Source organism: Morone saxatilis, unplaced genomic scaffold (assembly GCF_004916995.1).
Source record: "Morone saxatilis isolate NCDOM2014 unplaced genomic scaffold, NCSU_SB_2.0 Contig9, whole genome shotgun sequence".
Taxonomy (NCBI): domain Eukaryota; kingdom Metazoa; phylum Chordata; class Actinopteri; family Moronidae; genus Morone; species Morone saxatilis.
The window spans coordinates 15,808,030-15,822,846 of NW_023340268.1; the positions used below are offsets into that span (position 1 = coordinate 15,808,030).

The 14,817-nt window shown below is 40.1% G+C and overlaps 1 protein-coding gene across 7 annotated transcripts in view; it reads left to right on the forward strand.

The window, feature by feature from the left end:
- col16a1 (collagen, type XVI, alpha 1) overlaps positions 1–14,817 on the forward strand; it is a 68,730-nt gene that overhangs the window by 39,926 nt on the left and 13,987 nt on the right. For 6 of the 7 annotated variants that reach the window (XM_035681516.1, XM_035681517.1, XM_035681519.1 and 3 more), the window contains 25 exons: positions 615–659; positions 779–814; positions 912–1,034; positions 1,715–1,750; positions 2,147–2,182; positions 2,458–2,586; positions 2,914–2,958; positions 3,315–3,350; positions 3,441–3,494; positions 4,086–4,136; positions 4,224–4,367; positions 5,544–5,579; positions 6,663–6,770; positions 6,979–7,101; positions 7,188–7,241; positions 7,336–7,377; positions 7,799–7,834; positions 7,916–7,969; positions 8,086–8,154; positions 8,254–8,307; positions 8,704–8,730; positions 9,669–9,725; positions 10,022–10,066; positions 10,229–10,300; positions 11,084–11,137. In XM_035681516.1, the coding sequence (XP_035537409.1) occupies positions 615–659; positions 779–814; positions 912–1,034; positions 1,715–1,750; positions 2,147–2,182; positions 2,458–2,586; positions 2,914–2,958; positions 3,315–3,350; positions 3,441–3,494; positions 4,086–4,136; positions 4,224–4,367; positions 5,544–5,579; positions 6,663–6,770; positions 6,979–7,101; positions 7,188–7,241; positions 7,336–7,377; positions 7,799–7,834; positions 7,916–7,969; positions 8,086–8,154; positions 8,254–8,307; positions 8,704–8,730; positions 9,669–9,725; positions 10,022–10,066; positions 10,229–10,300; positions 11,084–11,137 (1,566 nt within the window). The remainder of the gene's footprint in view (positions 1–614; positions 660–778; positions 815–911; positions 1,035–1,714; positions 1,751–2,146; positions 2,183–2,457; positions 2,587–2,913; positions 2,959–3,314; positions 3,351–3,440; positions 3,495–4,085; positions 4,137–4,223; positions 4,368–5,543; positions 5,580–6,662; positions 6,771–6,978; positions 7,102–7,187; positions 7,242–7,335; positions 7,378–7,798; positions 7,835–7,915; positions 7,970–8,085; positions 8,155–8,253; positions 8,308–8,703; positions 8,731–9,668; positions 9,726–10,021; positions 10,067–10,228; positions 10,301–11,083; positions 11,138–14,817) is intronic. The other variant, XM_035681518.1, reaches the window with a different exon arrangement.

Sequence of the window (14,817 nt, forward strand, 5' to 3'; positions counted from 1 at the left end):
TGTGCAGTTTAAATAGACCGCCAGATTGGAAGGGAGCGCTTGGTTAGTGATTATGGAATAAGGCATGTCATGTGTGTAATCAGCGCAGCTCGAGTTGACCTGCCTGAACTAGCTCGCAGGCTTCGCTCCATTTGCTTTAGGTAAGCCATAAACAGTTGAAATAGTTAACTAAAAGTAATGGATAAACAATTAAGATAGTTAAAAGCAATGGATAAACTGTTGGTATAGTTGCTTTAAGTATGCAATAAACAGTTGAAATAGCTAAAAGTAATGGATAAACATCTGAATCAGTGGTAGTTAGTGGTAGCACGAGTGCAAAGTTGGGCTTACTAGCGTTGACAATTCAAGTGTATTAAAACGCATTGTAAATGTAATTGTAGCCACGTTTATGTAGTTAATAGTGTTTGACAACATCCAGTAAATATTTGTGTGGTTTATGTTGGTTGGGTACAAGGTAAATGGTATGTGGATTCAGACATTCATACCATCCTTAGGCTAGCAATCCCAAAATGTACCTATTAAAATAAAGTAAAAACCAAATTGCTTATTTTTTGTTTTTTTTAGAGTATCTGTAACAGTATTCTTAAGACAAATGCGGTGATATGTGTTAACAGGGAGAAACAGGACCTACGGGAGACGATGGATTGCCAGGAGATCCAGTGAGACTCTTTTAAACATTGATTTATATTCAGTAATGTATGCATGAGATTCCATTATACAGTATTCAAACTGTGAGCTGATACATCAGTGTTTGACTGGGATTCTGCTGTTTTCATAGGGACCAAGAGGACCAGCAGGGTATAAAGGAGAAAAGGTACCCATAGACAGACATTGTCTATAATCTCTCTAGCTGCGTGTCTGTGTGCTCTCTCATCCATATATTGCCTGTGTGACTTGTATTCAATCCTCAGGGTGACCCATGTGAAGTGTGCCCTGTGCTGCCTCAAGACGTGGGTAACACAGTGGCTCTGCAAGGAAAGCCAGGTCTTAAAGGAGAGCCTGGATTGCCAGGAATAGGAGAGAGAGGACTGCCTGTAAGTACAACCGTTTGACCATAATGTCGAACTATAATGTATTCTGAACCTGCCCTGAGTGTTCAGTTTAACGTTTTTACGATCTTGTACATGTTTTATTTGGGAGCCGTAGTAACAGTCTAAGCTGTAGCTGATGATTGAACCTTGAGCACTTGTTTGATAGTGTATATATTTTATTTTTCTTATCATTCTGGGGGAAGGTATGGCGTTTACTTCTACCTTGGGGTTGTATTTACCCTTGTAATTCTCACAGCAGCTCAAGGAGAGAAAGCCTGATATGCTGTCAAACGTTTATTCTCCAAGACAAAGGTCATTTTGTTAATATAATCTTAACGCGTCTTTCTTTCTCTCCGGTGAGTCAGGACTCAACATACTGTGCATTGTGTTTCTCTTTCTGTTCATTCTGCATCCTCCTACTTACCCTAGCAGGTGAAATGGGGAATGATTTGTGGGGGAAAAAAGAATATAAATCTAGAGCCTTATGAGAATCTCTGTGCAACGATTTCCAATAATGTCAGCATCCATCTGTCATACCTGGTTAGGGCATAGGGAGAAGTAGGTAGAGCAACAGAGAGGGAGAGGGAGATATGACCTCACTCTAACAAAGTTGAGCTAACAGCATTCTTACTTCTGGCTCATCCCTGCTCTTCTTTTCTCTTTTCTTTCCCTATATTTACCAGGGACCTCAAGGTACAGATGGCAAGACAGGACAGAAGGTATAAAGTTCCCCCTCATTCATTTACAGCTTATGGTTCATTCATATTCTGTGGAAGCATGACCTATACACACTCATCTGCATTCCTACACATTCAGATATGCTAACATCAGCAGTGTGGAAGGCTCTCTTCTAAAGTAGATGCAAGCGAACTAGCTGAACTAAACTCCACAAAACAAGAAGAGTTCATAGCACTCCTACCCACTGTACCCATATGTGCCAACCAGTCCATGCACCAACACCTACCCACTCACACACTGCTGTCATACTCCCACATCTGCCTAACTGCACAACTGTTTGCCTCCAGTGCCATGTCGGGACATCTTGAAGCAAACAGGCTCATCAGGGTGAGCTGCAACTAATTTGCCTTCTTGGATGTTTTTTTTGTATTCTGCAGGGAGAATCAGGATCAGATGGTGCCAAAGGAGAAAAGGTCAGCTGTGTGTCTTTATTAGGCTTGAGGTTAAACAATTTCTTGTTTAGACTTCTTTACGCTGGTGTCAGCTAGATGGAGCACCCTAATTAGTGAATGAAACATTGGATTTATTGCCCAGTCTGCACACATAATGTTTTATGTTGCATTAGTTGCACCTGTCTTGGAGCACCAAAACATTTCTATGTTAATTTACCTCATTTGAATGAGTTCTTATGTGGATAGTTACTTAGCGATTACCTTTGACCTACCTCTGATCTGTCTGTGTGCTTTAGGGAGAGCCATGCTCTGTGTGCCCCACTCTCGGAGAGCTACCCGCTAACCTCGTCCCCGGTGTCATGGCCCAAAACCTGCAGCAGAAGGGAGAGAAGGGAGAGCCTGGGACTGGACAGAAGGGAAAGCAAGTAAGTGTGTTCTAGTACTGTAAGAATGAATGTGTTTCTAGCGTTGAATAAAAAGCAGAGCAGTTTGAAATGCTCATAAACGCAAGGTGAAAACAATAACAGTCTTATCTTGTTATTGTTGGAGGACTTTGCTCTCACCGAAAGGAAATAATACATAATGGTAGAAGGTGGTAGAAGAAAACTGATTGGGTAATTGCTTTTTTTTTTTTTTTTTGACTATGTGTCTATTTTCTGATTTTGTTAACGTAAGTGTGTTTGCTAGCATGTGTGAGCAGTGATAAGAACCTTCATTAAAATGATGTATCATTCACTTTTTCTGCTCCACAGGGGGAACCAGGAAATGTAGGATCACCTGGCCTTAGAGGAGAGAAGGTAAGTAACATAAAAAGAAACAGGACTGAGAGTAGGTGACCTCAATAGCAGACTAGGCTTATATAAGGGGAACTCACTCGGTATGTTGCTGAATGGGGCTCTTAATAGACTTCATGAGGAAGATAATCACAGCAGTGCGCTAATTTTAGGGCCCAAAACTGTCTGCCATAGGGATTTTACTCAGCAGGGAACTTATTAGTGAAAAGCTTAGGTAGTGAAAAAACAGAATCATTTGACATGGCTGCCTGTGGGGTGCTCCTTACTATGAAATGTGAATTACCAATTTAAAAGACCCATCCATTTTTATCAATTTGTGAAATTCAGATACTGTAGTAATTTATTTTATTTGTCTGCAGGGTAGTGCAGGCAGCAAAGGAGCTGATGGTAAGCCGGTAAGTTCAGGTTCAGTTCTTTGGTACAGAATGTCTTACCTCACATCCTGATTCAGTGATGTTGTTAAATGAAACGTGTCCGTATGACAGGGAAAACCTGGACCAAAAGGACCCAGTGGCAAGGATGGACAGAGTGGCCAAAAGGTAAGAGAATAGAGACATAAACCTATATGGGGAAGCTTTCTGGGTCTTACCTTACGTGATTTTTGTAGTCAGGGTATTTCAACGAATTACCTTTACCCAATAAAGAGTGCAGCAGCGAGGTAGAGACAGTGTCATGTTAGGTTGGACATTTTCAATGTTCAAAAATAAAGCAATTTGGTGGAAACCAGCTGTTTGCCTGCACCATTTAAATACTGAAGCCCCTTCATTGTAGGTATTATATTTGTAAACGTCAGCATGTATAAACCTGCTGTTTGTCTGTTATTATACAGTAGTGCAGTATATACAGGCAAAGCTTCACTCATAAGAAACCATCTCAATAAAGTATTATTGGTGAGCTAGAGGGGATGATGAAAATAGACCTTTTCCATTTTTTTTTTCATTTTTTTATGAAAGTTTCCTTTTTGGGGTATTGAACATTTTACAAGTGTTATTTTGGAAATGTATGCAGTTGTCAGCATCTCACAGTGATGTTGCTCAGAAACCCATCTATATGTGCACATCTTATATTTACACCATTTAATACTTTATCTCATTCCATGACATTTAATTATTATATTTATCTTCCGACAGGGAGAGCAAGGGCTGCCTGGTCTTGGTCTTCCTGGCCTTAAGGGTGAGAAGGTAAGCATAGACGTATGTATTGCTCTTGGCATCTTTTAGCTTCATTGTTATGCAAACTAACCGTCTTGACTCCCTGCCCTTCCCCAGGGCGAGTGTGGTTTGTGCCAGCCGGCCGAGGTTGGTAGCGCACCTGCAGGCATCAAAATGCCTGAGGGAACAAGAGGCAAGCCAGGTGAACCAGGCCCTCCGGGTCCACCCGGACCTCCAGGTCTCGGAGCTGATGGAAAACAGGTGAGATTGCTCCGTAAGGAAAAGATGGCCAGCACAAGAATATCTAGAAACTAAATCAAATTAGATTTATACAAAACTACACACACAACCTTTTGGAATTAGGACCTTGGTTTATCTTAGAGAGTGTTTGCATTGTTGTCCTGCTTGCAATGGAAGCAACCAGAGATTGATAAATTTGTCTAGAAAAATGACTGATGCTATCCTTTTATCTATTGTGCACTCAGAAACACAAAGTATGAATTGTCCGATTCTTTCCGATTGTTCAGATTTCCCATGATGAAAGGGCCCCTCAACACTTTCTTGGTCTCTCCTTAAGAGGGCAGTATGGTGCTCTCTGAGCACATACAGTCTCTTTAATCCCTGTTGCTTAAATTGACATGAAATGATTTATGAGTTATGTTTGTACTTTGTAAATGTTTTTACCCACTTTATGTTTGCATTTATTATTATTAGTATTGACCCCTCGTCTGAGCTTATGGGATGGTTTGAATTGTATATTTTGTATATATTCTTTATATTATTACATATTATGTTATTGTGTTTTTCTTATATTTTATCATTTATCATACTCATGACTGTGCATTTGTTCTTTAAACCCTGAAAAAAACGGGACTGAATGAATATGGAACAGTGCTGTAGCCTACAAACAAGCTCCTGCAGAACCAGAAGCATTATTTGATATCATTTTGTAACAGTTTGGATAAGCACTAGAAGTCTATAGTGCATAACATAGCACTGTTAGAATTATCCATCTTTATCTTCATACAAATTCCACAAAATCAAAGAAGCTCTTTTATTTTGTTGCCAACAGATTAAATAGCATCTGGATAAGTAAAAATTATGAGATGCTGAAAGATTTCACCCTGAGGGATGAAACAACCATAATGCTTATTGTACAAACAGGATATGCAGGGATTCTCCTTTTACCGCATAACTGTCACTAAGTGTAATAAATCTCTGTTGGCTTCTGTGACCCCTCCCAATTACATGCTGTGTGCCTCTGTGGTTGGCTTTATGTCAACAGCTATTTTTACCTGAATGGATGCAGAGGATTGCACGTGACTGCAAATGACTCCACATGTGTTTGGGAGTGTGGGTGTGTGCATGAGCTGCACACCTGCATGAGTATCATGTATCTGCATGCATGCGTACATCACCTTGTATTTGTTTACACAGGGCCCACCGGGGCTTGCTGGTGCACAAGGAGCAAAGGTAAGTTTCCTGTTAACGTTGTTGTTTTTTTTTAGATCTTGTCTATAAAAAGCTATGTATGTGTTTTCACCAATGACCCAGCAACAAATTCAGCTCTTGAGCATTGGGTACACTTTTTGATTAATTCAACGTCCACATATCCAAAACAGTCTTACCTTAAACAACCTTTTGCATTACCTGCAAAAATCTATTCGGACTCACTGGTGGCCTTTACAGACAGAGTCAGACTTTCTTAACTAATTTGACATCTACTGGGACCAAGGATGTCTGCAGGAAAATCACCCCACATCGTATTGAATAATATTTCAAGAGAGCACAGGCACTCCACTTTATTTCAGGTCACCAAGTCTGTCTTTTGGAACGTTCACATCACTTTACCCCAAAACTAGGAAATAAATCTGCCATCAACAGAGCGAGGCTGCTTTAAATTACACTGAAGCTCTCCCACAATCACTTTGCTTGGACCTCAGAGTAGACCCAGACCGATACAAGAATTTTGAGACTGGTGCCATTATCAGCATGTGAGAGGTAAATAAATCTCATGATGAAACACAAAACCCCAAATCAACCACTAATACTAAAAGCTATGCTTTCGTTCAATATCAACAATTAAACTACAGAACAGATTACAGATGGAAATGAATGGTACCTTGTGGACTTTTCTTCTAAACAAACCAAAGTTATACACAAGACTCATTGTGTGTATCCTTGAGGTATAACAAACATGTTGAGTGTATTCCTTCCTCATCAAACATTTGCACAGTGGATTTCAGAATATTTAAATCCTACATTATTTACATCCCTGTTTACTTACTAGAAGTCTTCTTCTGTATGGATTTGCTGGTGCTTTTGTTTCTTGGCGCATACCGCCACCAACTGTTGATCAGTGGAATATTGTGAGACCAGTGGCACGTGCATGAGTGTCCTTGATACAAACAGAACCCGGACCCAGTCATAAAACGTTGTTCATAGCAGTACTAGTGCTTTAAAATGCACAAGGTACCTTTTAATGTAAGCATTGTGAAAGCTACAGCACATAGTTGACTATCAGGGCCTCTCATCATCATATTGCAATTTTACCAGGGTGAACAAGGAGATCGAGGAGATAAGGGGATGGACGGAGCTCCTGGAGTCCCAGGATTGTCTGGAGAGCCTGGTCGGAACGGACTATCGGGCTTGAAGGGAGAGAAGGTACAGAGTAGCAGCCATGTTTTCTCTACAGTCCTTATTCCTTTCTACTGACCATATGTGACAGAGATCTAGTAGGGACTTTTTGAGTTTGTAAGTCTTTTGTCTCTCCATCCATGAAGACATCAGTGATGGTTCCCAGTGGTTAAAAATGGACACTGATTGGCTAAATGATAACACTATAATTATTTTAATTATTATATTTTCTCAGGGTGATGCTTGTACCAGCTGTCCTTCTCTGGGCAGTGCGGTGGGTGATGGTGTAGCTGTGCCAGGCCCCAAAGGAGAGAGAGGAGACCCTGGTGCCCCAGGAGAAGGGAAGCCTGGAAAAAATGTAAGGAGACTGTGTATTTATTTATTTACTCCTGGCTCTCTGTACTATGGGAATTGCTGATGATCATCTTACATGTTTCCTTTCAGGGAAAACCAGGCTTACCAGGTGTGCAGGGGCCTGCCGGTCCCAAAGGAAGCAAGGTGTATTACCATATTTTTGAATACATGCAGAGCATTGTGTCTACTCGTACATCACTGACAGATTCTTATCTATGTTGTTCTGTGCACCCTGTAGGGAGAAGCTGGAGTTGCAGGAGTTGGCCTTCCAGGACCACAAGTAAGGCTGATGTGTCCTTAAAAAACCCATCTGGTTCAATAATGACGTTTTATGTCAACAGCCACTCTGTCATGCAAAACAGAGCTCCTAGATGGATGTGATCCTGCTGTGATCTCCATAATGAACACCATATCTTCCCATGATATCAGTGTTTTTTCTACCTCTTAGATCTAACAATTAAGTCATGAGGTTGTAAATAACTGTCTAAAAATAATCCTGGGCCGTTCTCTCTAAAATCCTTTGATTCATTGTGGAATCTTCATTACTTTGTATCAGGAAGCCAGTCCTCCCCTACTACTCCTCTGTGAAACATCTCACGTAGCCAGGCTTCCTCACCAAAATCTCCACTCTTTGTTTATTCACCAGACCACCTAAACCGCCTGCCTTTCTTTATCCTTTCTCTTTGTGATGTATGTCATAGGGTGAAGAGGGACCAAGAGGGATACCAGGACTTGTAGTAAGTTTCTCTCATATTTATAAAGTCCTACTTTTTATACACTAGATCTAGATTTTGGTCTAACTGGTGTGTTTTGTGCAGGGACCTCCTGGAGCCAGAGGATTGACTGGCCCTGTTGGCCCTGCAGGTGCAAAGGTAGCATAAATTAAAGAGGTGGAAGCCTAACTTATTGTTGCAATATACAATCAAATGTGCTTCATTTTGTTTGAAACAATGAAAGCATGTAACTTACACTGTGAGTTTGTTTATAGGGCTCTACGGGAGATGTCGGACCTTCAGGACCACAGGGGCCTATGGGAATCGGAGTAGCAGGCCCCCCGGTAGGACATAAATGCATCTTTTTGTGTGTGCATATGGGCATACAATGTCATGCTGTTGTATTGTCAAACACTGTTTTCTATTTGCTTTTTCACCCACAGGGTAGAGATGGAGCCCCTGGCTCTCAAGGATTGCCAGGAGCCGATGGCAGACCTGTGAGTTGTCCTGTTGCTTTATTTTAAGTCGGTGTTCCATTTGCATGTTTTTGTACATGTGCATCAACAATTTAAAGAGATGCTAAAGAAATTTCAAGCAAACTTGAGTTGTTGCCTCTGTGTTAGTGTCTGTTAGTTTAGAGTTTTAATTTTCTTTGAGCTTCTTTGGGAATTGTCCTTGATTTAGGCATCATTTGTAACCAAGGATGTCTGCCTCGATCCATAACAGAGGCAATGTCTGCTCCCATCTCATCCTCTGTCCCCTGATCTACGCTCAGCTCACTGCCCCGTGAGCTTTCTTCTGGAACAACAAAGCAAGAGTAACTAAGTGTTTGTGTGTGTGTGTGTCTGTGTCTTTGTCTTTGTGTGCATTTGTGCTGCCTCTTTCTCTTGCAGGGACTTGATGGAGCTAAGGGGGACAAGGTAAGTCTACCGTTTTGTTTGGATGAAGGGATCTGGAGGGGTTTGAATATAAGGGGTGGAACAGATGGTAATCGCAAGAGATGGTTCAACAGCCCCCCCCCCTCGCTTCACACACACAGACACACACACACACACAAGCATACGTGCGCTGACACACACATGCTCACACCTGCCTCGAGGCACAGATAGAGTAACAGCAGAGGTGACGAGTGTACTGTTGCTGGCAGACGAGGAGTTTCAGGGGCCTTAAGAGGGAGAGTGTGTGAGACTATTAATTACCGCATTCATCAGAGCCACCAGTCCAGACTGTCACTGAGAGGGTGGGAGAGATGAAGAAGCGGTGGAGGCAGCGCTCAAGGGTCGGGAGGGGTGTGAGATGTGGGACAGGAGCCCACTGTTAAAGGGGAAAAAATCAAGAAAACAAAGAGAGAATGAGCAAAAAAGGCGACGTTTTGCATTCATTGTATTCATACACAGTCTGGAGCTATCCCGGAGAGCTCATATATATTGTAAAAACCTGACTTGGATGTTAGAGGAAAGAGCAATTGGGGATATCATCCTCCTATTACAGATGTTAGGTGAATTACATCTTTCTTTACAACATAGCACCTGATACATTCATTGTGTCCTTGCACTACATTAAGATTTTGCGAACAAATCCATGTAATGCAACGCTTTAAGTTCACAAAGTGGTATAAAATTGTTCATAGCATTTCATCCCCTGCAGTTCTCAGAGTGTCTTTGTGATGCACAAGATTTCAAGATTTAGCAAAACTGCACAAAATAGTCCTGAATGCTCAAAGAGTTTTGACTTTCTTACAGTAAGTAGAGTAGTTTTAATGTTGAATGAGGACTCGGTTTTTGCAGTCTGTGCTTAAAATTGTGCAAAGACTTTCACTTCAGCTTTTTTATGGGTCTTTTTTTCATGTATATTTTAGGGTGTACCTGGAGAGTGCAACTGCATAATCCCAGTGCACAATGGCGTAGGCGGACCTGTGAGTACACACATGCACACACACTTAAATAAACACATGTAGGCATACAACTAGTTTAATCTAGAGAATTGTTGCCCCATAACGGAAGCCTGAATACACATGGACTTTTTAAACACACAAACACACACACAGGATTTTATTATGACTCCGCAGGGGACATAATGAGAAAAACGTTCATGCTAAGTTATTTCCCAAATTTGTTATTATTATTCTTAACTTCACATTGTGCACTCTTATTATATTCTGTTGGTGCAAGCAGCGGTGCTGCTCTGATTTTGACTACTTTTGCCTTCCAGGGAGCTCCAGGAACTCCAATAAACACATGGCAGCCCGGGCCTCAGGTCTGATCTGTCAGTCAGCAGCCCCGACTGATAACTTGGGCTTTGTTTGCATGCTCTCTGTTGTTACCTTGCAAAGTTTCTCTGAAAAATCACTGAATTCTTCAGTTGTTTTTGACTATGAATGCGTGCTGTCATCTGTGGCCATGCCTGTGTGTGTTATAGGGCCCACCAGGACCTCCTGGGCCCCCTGGCCCACCTGGGCCTCAGGGTGTTATTGGAATCCAAGGACCACAGGTAAGAGAAAGAGGCAGTTGGGTGGTGAAAGGGGTCTCTCTTCAGTTCAATTCAGAAGCTGGAGCTGATCAGCCTGGTTTGAACTACAAGCTACTTATGATGTAGGCTTTCAGCTTGGGCATTTCAGGTACTTCATAAAGGCAATGCTTTGATATGCTTTGCAACTTCATGGGTAAATAAAGTTCATAATATGCATGTAGTAAATGGAGCGACGTTATATTCTGAATTTGTGCATTAGTTTGGTGTAAAATAGGCTTAGAAAATTAGGATCCAATCATAAATGCACTAACCCGTTGGGTGCTTCAAGCTTTAATCCATGTGGGAAGCAACTGAGCAAGCTTTGGGAATGTCTGTCAAGACATGAACAGTTATTTGAAGGTCCTGTTTAAAATATCAATTTAAAATATATTGCAAGGCAAATTGAATGTACCAGTTTGATACATTTCTAAAGTTTGAAATTCGAGCAGACCTTCAAATAAATTGTGACTGCGATCTGTGTTGCAAGAGTCAAAGGTGTGAGAAAGACATTAGAAGTGGTGATGGTAACTGGATGGAAGAGGTTGTGTATTTGACAAAGGTGCATTTGTAATGCCGAACGCGAAATAGTACTTAACAAAATAGAATTTGTCTAAATTCAGTTGGCTTTTTAAATTTTTAAAGTTTCATGAGACATGGCAGAAGAAGGAAGAGGTTTGATAATTTTGACCTTTGACTCTGGTGGAGATGGGAGTGGCTATCCCTTGACTGGCAACAAACCAGTTCAACCTCAGTTCCTTCTTTCAGGGTATCCCTGGAAACGACGGGATACCGGGGAACCCGGGTTTGCCTGCATACATCGTAAGTAAAATTAGAGGGAGTAAAGGAGGGGAGGCGGCTCTTATCTACTGAGTGAAGATCTGGGGGATTTATGTATAAATGATGCAAAACTACAAAACAAATGCATGTGTCATGAACTGGTATTTATAAAAACTACATGTGTTTTTTATTGGATTTAAGAACTTAGTTTTTCGAGTTCAATTATAGGAACAATGTAATACCAAGGGTATTTGTAACAAAATTTTACTATAAATCTAAACACAGTTGCCTTTATTAACAAGTTGTGTTCTGTGTTAAAATCTAATATTGTACATTACAAACTGTAATACAAAGTTACCCCAGGTATATCAGAAATTTTGAGCACAAGTCCTGCTGTTAAAGGATGCTGCTGATTCCAGAACAAGCACAGTTTGGTTTATGTCACACAATATTAAAAAAGGGCTGCCGGTATATTGATATCTATTTATGGATAACTGTAGGAGTGGACATAAAGCTTGTGCATATGCCTGCATATTCATCATGACTGAGATGCATTACTTCAAACACATGCAGGAATTTTGCAAAAAAAAGGTTTAGCTTGTTGTGCATTTGGTCTGTATGTAACCTCAGGTCTTCTTGTGGACAAAGCTAGTTCACTTACGGTAAGTGTAAAGTGGAGAAATGAGGTGAAATGTTGTGAAGTTATCCGTGGATTCTTTTTTTATATGGTGTCATAGTTGTTTCTCACAAGCCTGCCGATGGCTTAATTTAATTAAGGGAACATCAATGCTGATCTTCAGCCAGCACTCAAGGGGAACTTCACCTTCAACACAGGAATTAAAGCAGCAGTTTAATGGAGGAAAAGGAGGTTGTGGAAAAAAGCACTCTGAAAAAGATTTGAGACTGATCTTATGAAAACTCTCTGCAGAAAGGTTTTGATTGAGTGCATATTAAGCAACAGCTCTATTATTACTAATTACTACTAAGTGTTATTTTAATGCATCCATGGATCATGAGTAAAAGGAAGAGATGCACAGAAAGTACTGCAGAATTGCTAAGTACTCTATCCCACTTGCAGAAGTTTGACTACAGTGGAAAAGTTGGCACCCTCTGCCCTCTATTAATTCCCACACATGTTGGTAGATGAGCCCATCAATGCCTCTTTTTCGGTTCTGCAGGTATTATGTAATTCAAAGCGCAGCTCTCAAGACCCTCAAAAACAGCTTAGTCTTTGAAACACAACAGAATATTGCTGAGAGAAATCACAAAGTTAGCAATTTTCAGATCCCTTTAGAGTGAGAAGTGAACATTGCACAGTGACATATAATTATAGAGAACCTTCTTTCGAGCAAGGCCAGTAACAGCCAATGGCGTGCAGCATAAAATAGCCTTTCTAGCTAATGGCTCCAGTTTGAACAATGTCAAATGGGTTTGTAATGACTTTGAAACCAGGCCAGGTGCTATTGACAGACTCTCTCAGTGGAAAGGGTCCCACTGCTTTGACAGGGAGCAGACCGCCTTTCACAGTAAATGTGATTGGGCTTGTAGAGTGAGCAGTTTTATTTGAAAACTAGCTATAAATAGACAGCTTAACTCCAATGTGGCATTTGTCTCTCTCGCTCTCTCTTTTGATGTGTTCTTGCACATATCCAGTATGTTTGTTTGTACATATATGTACTGTATGCACATTATGCGTTATGTGTCTGTTCAACTCTTTGAATTGTAAACTTTTCTGGGGCTGACTGGAGCTCTTGATGTTTCTTAGCCATTAAATGAAATGGGTACTGAGGTTTTGTTGTCGTTCTGGTGTTTATCTGCTGTACTGTAGAGCTTATTATGGCAATAAACATTATTATTATATGTGGTGCAATGAGGGTGTAATAAGCTTAGACTGCTGTATTTTAATGTGTCAATTAAGTTGGATTTTTACAGAAATTATGTTATAAAATTGGATTGTTAGTAGCATTATTATAAAAAACGATTTAAATATTTGTAACTGTAAATAGGCCTCTTGCATGATGGTTAAAATGTCTAAAACAGCCACCTCAGCAATTTATTTTGTCTCAACACTGTAGAGACTGATATGGTTATTGCTTGGAAAGGTTGTGACAGTTTGTACCAGTTTTTGTTGCAGCTTTTGGTGATAAAGTGAAGTGTGATTTCAACAACTGTCCGACGGACTTAGCAAAACAAATATTGTGTGCCATTGTATAAAAGCGCAAAAAATACTACAGATTTACATGTTACCATTTAATGGAATGACAAAAAAGTAACATGAAATAAGTTAATGAGATGAGGGTCAATTAGCTAAGTAGATAAGGAGTTGGAATTGGAAAGTGAGTGTGGGTAGACAGTGTTAGTATTTTACTGTAAGAGCAATAAACCTTTCACATTGCAACGTTTTGACTTGTCAAACACAGGCGTAACTAATAACTTTGATTGTGGCTGCATTCCATTTAAACGTGTCAGTTCCTGGGAAATGTCTGCTCTGAGGAAAGCCTCTTACCAGACTTACAATATACTGATGATTAATTTTATAATGAGTACGGTCTAGACCTGCTCTATTTTGAAAAGTGTCCTGAGATAACTTCTGGTAATGATTTGTGCCTCCAGTGATTATGAACAATGTCAAATGGGTTTTCGTAAATGACTTTGAAACCAGGCCAGGTGCTATTGACAGCTTTCAGTGGGAAAGGTCCACTGCTTTGACAGGGAGGCAGACCGCTCTTTCACAGTAATGTGATTGTGTCTTGTTAGAGTGAGCAGTTTTTATTTGAAAACAGCTTATAAAATAGACAGCCTTAACTCAATTGTGGCATTTGTCCTCTCGTCTCTCTTTTTTGATGTGTTCTTGACTATATCGTATGTTTGTTTGTAATATATGTACTGTATGCCATATGGTTATGTGTCTGTTTGCAACTCTTTGAATGTAAACTTTCTGGGCTGACTGAGCTCTAGATGTTCTTGCGCATTTAAATGAAATGGTATGGAGTTTTGTTGTTCGTTCTGGCTGTTTATCTGCTGTATGTTAGAGCTTATTATGGCAATAATAAACATTATTATTATATGGTGTAACCTGCAAATGGACGGGTGTAATTAAGCTTAGACTGCTTTATTTACCACGTGTCAACATTAGTATGATTTTTACAGAAATTATGTTATTATAATATGGATTGTTAGTAGCAACTCTAAGTAATAAAAAACGTTTAAATATTTGTACTGTAAATAGCTCTTGCATGTGGTTAAAATGTCTAAAAACAGTCCACCTCAGCAATTTTATTTTGTCTCACAACCACTGTAGGAGAACTGATATGGTTATTGCTTGGAAAGTTGTACATGTTTTGTACCAGTTTATGTTGCAGCTTTTGGTTGATAAAGTGAAGTGCGATTTCACAACATTGTCCGACGGATTAATGCAAAAACAAATATTTGTGTAGCCATTGTATAAACACAAGCGGCAAAACAGATACTACAGGATTTACATGTACCATTTAAGAATGACAAAAAAAAGAACATGAATAGTTAATGAGATGAGGGTCAATTTAGCTAAGTAGATAAGGAGTCGAAATTGGAAAAGTGAGTGTGGAGTAGACAGTTGTATAGTAATTACTGTAAGATGCAATAAGAACTTCACTCATATACAACGTTTTTGACCTTGTCAAACGACAGGCGTAATAATAACATTGATTGTGGCTGCATTCCATTTCAAAACGTTGTCAGTT